The 8130-nt window shown below is 32.6% G+C and overlaps 1 protein-coding gene across 1 annotated transcript; it reads right to left on the bottom strand.

The window, feature by feature from the left end:
* Positions 1-1878: 1878 nt before the first annotated feature.
* Positions 1879-7376, bottom strand: LOC148617754 (uncharacterized). The gene is made up of 4 exons (XM_088585297.1): positions 7223-7376; positions 6036-6096; positions 3940-4073; positions 1879-2829 (listed from the first exon to the last, which is right to left on the bottom strand). The coding sequence occupies exons 1-4, from the start codon at positions 7263-7265 to the stop codon at positions 2708-2710; spliced, it is 360 nt and encodes a 119-aa protein (XP_088441423.1). The 5' UTR covers positions 7266-7376; the 3' UTR covers positions 1879-2707.
* Between the last annotated feature and the right edge of the window lie 754 nt (positions 7377-8130).

Genomic DNA, 8130 nt, shown 5'->3' with positions numbered 1-8130 from the left:
AAAATGCTGATCCTTCCGTCCGTGCGAGACCCGACAGGGTAGTCAAGGACGTTAAAAACTAATAAACCCCTTAGTAAAATTGCTGAATACATAAACATTCACAAAGCAGCAGGGCCACACCAAATATTATACACCTGGTCCATGCTCCCTGTTAATTGTTTAGTGGAGTCCGAGTTGCTCGTTTATTTTTGTTACTTTGTATGTATTGTTTTGGTTATTTGGTGTTCTTTGTTGTGCGTGTCTGTTTTCTATGCCTGGTTTTGTCCCTGCATTACATTCTTTTGATTTCCTCTAGAATCTTAGTTACCTTGATTATCCTTACATATAATATTTAAAGCTACTATTTTCTATTTCTTAAGTGTATGTTCGATCCAGTTCTAACTCTAGAACAAACTGATCGTAGTTGTAATGAAAGCTCGTGCAGATAAACATTTTTTAAGCCTAAAAGTATCTATAAATTTTCTTAGGTTCATAACTTATTTCCAAAGAAGACAGTCAAGTCTTTGCTTAACAATAAATTTGTTCTCCATTCTAGGCAATATCATACAGTGCTTAAGGTTTTCTTTACCAATTTGTTTGAATTTAGTTTACATGCCAATATTTGCCTGTACGTAAGGTCGAGAAATACATACTTGTCAAGTCACCGGGTTATTGTAAGGGTCATGCCGCAAAACTATCCGTATTCTTCCGTAAATATAGAATTATTCACTTTTCTCCGTAAGTTGCATAGAGAATTGATAAATTATTTAGATATTAAGTCTTCTAAAGTATTTTATCATTTACGAAATAATTGGCAGTTAATAATTTGATATCTGAGACTCCTTCGTACCACAAACATATTCAAAAAGTGAATATGTATTTTTTTTTTAAATTATAATAAATTCAGTTTGTCCTTTCTCTTTTTCCGTTGGTGTTGTTGGTTGTTTGTTTGTTTGTTTTTGATTCCGGTATATAATGTTAGCTTTAGGATATGCAATAATTAACGAGCTATAATAATTAAATAACGATCTTGAGTGGCTCTTATCATGAAAGCATTGAAGATAAATTTGTCCATGCGTTTTCGGTACTTAAATTATATTGAGCTGAAAAAGAAAATTTCGCATAATTCGCATTTTTTGTTGCCGTTTCTTGTACTGAAGTTGAATATATATGAAAAGCAAAACTTTTAAGTTAGTTTTTAAATACATGTACACAAATTAAATGTGCTGATGCTGGATCCAAATACTTCTGATGTTGTCTAGCTCGTCACATGTGAGGTCACTAACCTTAGTATTGAGTTTTACCAGTCTTGTAGTATGAAAGTCCAATGTAATGAAGTTTTTGTAATACATTTAATCCTATATTGAAGTCTGAACAGAAAATGATATTTTAGGAGATGGTGACTTTAAAAAGCAACTATGAAATGCAACTGACCTTTCCCATTAAAAAAAATACACCAGCCTGCTTCATTTTGCATTTAGTTTGAGAGTAACACAATTTTTTAAAGGTTCCGTTCTTGCAAGTATATTAATTAAGACCCAAAGAAACTGCAGGGGAGGAATTGGACAAAATTTGATTTGTTAAAAAGAATAAAGGGCATGCACATGCAGTGGCGAGTTCAGGAGAGAGTGCAGGGGGTTGGCAGCCCCCTTTTATTGGAAAATTTGTCATTTTCATTTATAAAATTAACAAAAAATAACAAATAATGTCCTAGCACCACCTCCTTTCTCTGAGGAACCCCGGCTGGTACACCTTCTTTTCAAAGTGTCAGAATCCGTCCCTGACATGCAAATGCGCATATATATATATGAGAGTATACACCATATGTACATAAAACAGGAGATGCACATTCGTTTCCTAAATGAAAAGGACTCACCCTAATAAAGAAATAAAGAATACTGACGGACATTCTTTTATAACAAAAAAGTGCAACAAAAGTAAAACATAACAAAAACAGTACATCAGCTATAATATCACAGTTATACTATTTCGAACACTTGAATAAAAAAAGTCATGTTACCATGTAATAAAAGCTGTTTAAATCAAGAATTCAATTGTGTAGCGAACCATGGACCACCATCCTTCATAACATTCCATTGTAATTTGTTTTATATGCCTTGAAGACGGAATGAATATAAATATACTGATACCCATGTAAATGCAAAATATTAGCTGAAACCAAACGTATTCAAAGATTTAACAAATTCACGTTTTAATGTGAGCAGAAAACATTGTCAAAATGAAAAAAAAAGAAAAAGAAACACTTTTACTCCAAATAAAAACAATTAGTTTAGTTAAAGCAACTTTAATTTTATTGTTGTTTCACGAATAAAAAAATGGTCAGATTGTCATAGACATCCACCTGTCTCCTCCCTATCTTGATTCAGTTTGCTTTCCTAGTACCACGTATTATATTCATTCAATCCTACGATTTTTGTCACTGATATAGTTAAAATAATTTCAGATATTTGAAACAATTCCTCAAATTAGAACCTGCATGATAAGTCTTGTTATGACAAAAATAGTAAAGAGTCTTGGTTTCGGTACCACAAAAATGAATACACATGCAAAACTACGTTTTATTAACACTGAAGGCCAACTTCAGTGTCACATCAGTGTCACACTAGACGGACGGATTTTGAAGTGTCACGGGACAAAAACAGGTGTTATAACACACAAAAAAACATTTTAATATTGTTGACCCGTCTCCAAAGTCCCATGCTGCAAGTTAATCAGCGACCCCTGGTAATGGCAAATGACTTTCGTACGATGGCGGCGGGTGAGAAGGGTAATCCCGTGGTGCGTATGGAGGTGGCGGAGGCAACCGGTACACACGTCTAGAGTCTTCATCTGAAAATTTGAAATTTAAAGGTTGATTCATCATGCAGCATGCACTTTAATCGCAAGACAATGCAAGGAATTTTGTACGAGAGTTTTGCATGTAGATTGACGTAAAAACTCCATTTGCAGGAGCAGATTCAGGAGATGTTTAAGTATAATGTAAGGTGGTAGCGTTTGTTTAATTATGGAAGCCCATTTAGGTCACTGTTTTATCGTTGTTTTTATTCGAGTAATCGAGTTTAAAGTTAGAATTTCCAATTTTAAAGTTAGAATTATCTACTTTAATGTAGGAATTATATACTTTAATGTTGGAATTATCGAGTTATCGACTTTAATGTTGGAATTTCGTACTTTTTATAGTTCGTTTTGTTGACTTGAAAGTTAAAAAAACAGTGACCATAATGGGTTTCTGTATTTAAAAGCCTCGCCACGAGTTCTTTTGCTTCGATTTTTAAGAATAGATCCCCCCCCAAAAAAAAAATTTGGTTAGGCATTTTAGACTACAATCCCTATATTTTATGCACTGTGGGTGCATATTTAAGCCGTCCTCCCAGGACTATAGCACACCAGCTTTCAAAATTTCATGATTTTATAGCGAAAATTAGCAAATGTGATACTACATGTAGTATGTAACTGAGTATAATGTATTTGTTGTATATAATAGTATGAAGCTTTGTTTAAATGTACTCCATCAGTATTGGAGGTTGGCCGAAAAGCTTTCCGTTTACTTGATGTCAACTTTAGGTATGGGGGAACGTACGGAATTTATACCTCTTACACTGAAGAAGTATGCATGTGGAACTGTGATGGAAAACTGGAAAATATAGTCTGTCTAGGAAAGCAGAGAATGCTTACTCAACCGGTGCACCTGGTAACGTTCTCATTTTTTAGTGGAGTCCGAGTTGCTCATTTTACTGTTGTTTCTTTGTACGTACTGTTTTAGTTATTTCATTTTCTTTATGTTGAGTGTGTCTACTTTCCCTGTCTAGTCTTTATCCTTTGAATTCCACTTGAGTCTTGGTTCCTTTAATTACTCTTTTCGACATTTTTCTCTTTATGTTTTTGAAATCTTAATTCTGGCGACTATGAACATATATATTTGGGTTTAATAAAACTTACAAGAAGGTGGACCACGTGGTCTTATCTGTCGCACCTCATTCTTTTTGCACTTGATGCAAATACATCTTATGAATAATATAACCATCACCATTATAACCATACCCCCTGCTACAGAGGCTATGATTATTGTCACCCTGTAATGGAAGACACGAAATGGTACAAAACAGATAGAAAAAGCAGTAAATATGGTAACGGAAGGCCAAAACAGAGTAATTACTAATAGTATTTTGTATCTAGGTTATACGCTGGTGCATTCATTGGGTTTCACAATATCCGTTTTTTTCTATTGATGATGTGTTACAGAAGGCCCAAACGCATTAAGACTGTTTATTGTCATCATGTGGTAGAACAAAAATGTAATATGGTAGCCACCAAGGACGTGTACGTGTAAAATTAGGCACGAGCTTTACATCTAAAATATTTTGCGATTTTTTTTTTATTTCTGAAAAAAAAAATTCAACACCTTGAAAAAAGCCTAGACGCAAATAAAAGTGCTGATATATAGTCAACCATAGGTTTCCGACGACGTTCGGGTGTACGCCCGTTAAAATTGAGAAAAAAATTGTTTACAAAATTGTTTTGTATTGTTTTTTTTTTCACAATTATACCCTCAACTGCAAGTTCTAGCCTAGCTTTACTCGGTCTTTATTTCTATTACACCACCTTAACATGAAATTAATCTCGGCAAGGCCGTGTTGCAAAATTTTTAGTTGGAGTGAACATGGCACATAAAACAAATATATGGTATACGATACATATACATTTTACATTACAAAGACAAGGGTTAAACAACACTGCACGAGAAGAACTTTATGATATAGGTAATTTTCAGATTGTAATCTTTAAACCTATACTGACTACGACTTAGTTCGTATAGATCAGATCTTCACATCACGCCTTGTATTGTATACAGTAGGTATTTCAATGCGACAAAAATCGAGTATATGAACGCCTTTTTATTAGGCTGTGACCATTCTTTATAGCTACAGATGGGATAACATTCGAAAAGTATGGACTGCATATAATGATGTTGATCATTTCTTCGTGGTTCGTCAGCATGCAGTGCGACTCATTATTACATATCGACCGCCATAACCTTTGTTTTGATATCTAAACGGAAGGTAGCTATATTAGGCAATGCACACGAATTGACAATATAGCACGAACGTAATCAAATTGATAATTGGAAATATGATAATTAAGTCAATAAATCTACATAATGCGTTTTAAACACTGAGAAAAAAGTTTCGTGTGGAATAATTTTTTTGTTTACGTTTTCTTTTTTCCAATGTCTAAAAAATAATAGGACAAAAAGAATCCTCAGTGAAGTTCAACAGAAATATACATATATCAAAACACTGGTATATTCAACCATCAAATTTTGTTTATATATATATAGAATTATCTAAAAACTTAGTACATTCTTAAAAATGGTTGAATAGTGATAATGTGAGAAAGTCTCAGTGGCTTGTATGTGTATGTATTTTTTAAATGACGTCTAAGGAATATTGAGTACATGTTTTGTGGGTGTGTTTTTGCATTGTCACATCATAGGGGCTTGCTCCCACTATCAAAGATACAATCCTACTAGTATATAACACGAATTCGTGTTAAATACTAAAAGGATTGCATATCCGTGTTGTATACTAGTATAGTGCTGCATATTTGATAGTGGAAGTAAGCCCCTGTGCATGGTCACATATTCATCGAAACAATGCGATTGGTGACAGCTTCTCTCTGTCAGCTGGATACACATTTGGCGATTAATATAATAGTGGGGAATATGGTTATATAATTACTAAGAGGTTGATAGAGCAGTTTGTTACCCTGGAAGACTCATCCCACCCCCGAAGCGTATCCGATGGTGACAATGTCAAGGGAAAATACACCGCTCTATCATCATCTTAACTACGTGTTATTTCGACATATTTCGACATTTTTACAGTGTTCTATTTTGAAGAGAGTATTAAATGAAAACAAATATATCCCTCAAGACATGTGATAGAGGAGAATATTACGCTCGTAGTCAACCAATCAAAAGACAGCAAATTGACATGACGTTTAATAATAAGCTTTATATTTTAAATTTTACTTACACGAAGTCAACATTGCCACTAGAGCTCGGTGTGTAGCCACTATCAGCAACACATCCAAATACTAAAAATAACATAGTTTGTTTTTAATCATTTTCGTTATAATATATTTAATGGTTTTTATGACAAGCCAAAGTGGACAAAAATCAATATTTTGTAATATTAGAAAATGAATTTTTAATATTACAAAATCATTTATTTTAATATTAGAAAAGATTTTTTAATATTACAGATTCATTTTGTAATATTACAAATTCCTGATTTAGTAATATTATAAAATATCACACATTTTGTAATATTACAAATTTAATTTTTAATATTAGAAAATGAATTTGTAATGTTAGAAAAGCAGTCACATTTTTTAATATTACAAAATGATTTTCTAACATTAAAAAAATGGTCATTGAATACGACAAATCCATTTTCTAATATTAGAAAATCAATTTCTAATATTAAAAAAAAAAACGGTTTTTTAATATTAGAAATTCAATTGGATTTTTAATATTAGAAATTCAATTGAATTTTTAATATTAAAGCTGATTTTTATTATTAAAAAAGTGTTTTGTGATATAAGAAATCTAATTTGTAATATTAGAAAATGAATTTGTAATATTAAAAAATAATTTTTTTAATATTAGAAAATGCTCATTTTTGTCCACTTAGGTTTGCCATACATAGAAGTACAATATACTTCAATGAACGACAAGGAAATCTTCATACCACAGGACAGGCCTACATCAAAATATCATTATACACAAATACTGCGAAAGAGTTGCCCCTATATAATGAAGTCACATAAATAATAAGTTTACTTCTTCTGTAATAATACTAATACTGTGAAAGCACTTTCATTCGTGGGTACCAATTGTCGTGGTGTAGGGAACAATTATCAGTTCGTATATTCTTAGTTGGATTCGTGAATTTGACAACTCTATCATACTATGGGAAATTTCCTCTTCGTGGATTTGACAACTCTATCATACGAATAGGAAATTTCCTCTTCGTTGGGAAACAAATTTCGTGATGTACCAAACCCACGAAAAGTACGAAAATTGGTATCCCACACACAATAATACTTTCACACTATAAAGCTCTGTTTTCCGTAACTCTCTAATATAGAACAGGGAGAATACACATGTATGTATCGTTTCCACTGGGTACTGGTAATATTAATAGTATTTTATACATACCGCTGTATAAAAGTAGAATACATCCAATCAAAATGATATTCATAATCAAAAAGTTTCATTCAAAAATGGCCATATTTAACTATGTTGTTACTTTAGTTATGAAACACGTCAACCAACATTATTTTTAAACTGAACTATATCAGAGAAACAATCTATAATTTGGAAGAAGTTCAGTATGTATATCATAATTGCAAATTTAAATCCCAAGTAATAAAAGACCTAAGAATACCTTGTGACACTTCGTGTTAAACGGAGGACAGACGTGATTATCTGATGGGCCTTTATTATCCTAATGATGACGTATAGAAAAAAATATTAATAGCGAGCGCCGCGAAGCGGTGTGAGCTCTACCGTTATTACGTGTACTTTCTAAATTTCCCTTAACCATCTCTGTACCACAGGCCACTTTTGGGCCACTTTTTTTTTTATACTACGTTCAGTGTCACGGGGCCACTTATGGGCCACTTGTTTTTTTTTTTCTTCATTTGATGTTTCAGTATATATTGTGACGTAACGTCATTGTTAGTGCTTCCTTGTAGAACGAAAATCGCGCCAAATAAGAAATAGACTATCTGGATTATTTGATATAGTTTAATTATAATGAATAATTCATGATTGCTTGAATTCTAGGAATCGATAGGTGTGTCAACTTGATAAACAATAGGTGTAAGCCCCATAACATATTTTTCTCAATTCTCAAAATTATTTTCATGCTAACTTAACCGATCGCAGGGGCGGATCCAGAATTTTGTGTAGAGGAAGCGTAATTATGAGAATCAGTGTAAAAGGAAAGCAGATTATAACATGTTTAATGAATGAATATGATAAATTTCCATATTCAAAAAAAAAATATGTAGCAGATTACGATAGTTGTTTTGTCTTTTTTCCTGGATCGTATTTACAACTTT

Source organism: Perna viridis, chromosome 5 (genome assembly GCF_037379345.1).
Source record: "Perna viridis isolate PV_CMFRI_1.1 ecotype Kerala chromosome 5, ASM3737934v1, whole genome shotgun sequence".
NCBI lineage: Eukaryota > Metazoa > Mollusca > Bivalvia > Mytilida > Mytilidae > Perna > Perna viridis.
The sequence above is the reverse complement of the archived record's forward strand: the minus strand, read 5'-3'. Positions and strand labels throughout refer to the sequence as shown.

Coding starts and splice junctions, on each gene's coding strand:
- LOC148617754 (XM_088585297.1), bottom strand. CDS start 7,265: ATGAATATCATTTTGATTGGATGTATTCTACTTTTATACAGCG. Junction 4,074..6,035: donor AGTGGCAATGTTGACTTCGT/GTAAGTAAAATT, acceptor CTTCCATTACAG/GGTGACAATAATCATAGCCT. Junction 2,830..3,939: donor ACCACGTGGTCCACCTTCTT/GTAAGTTTTATT, acceptor TCAAATTTTCAG/ATGAAGACTCTAGACGTGTG.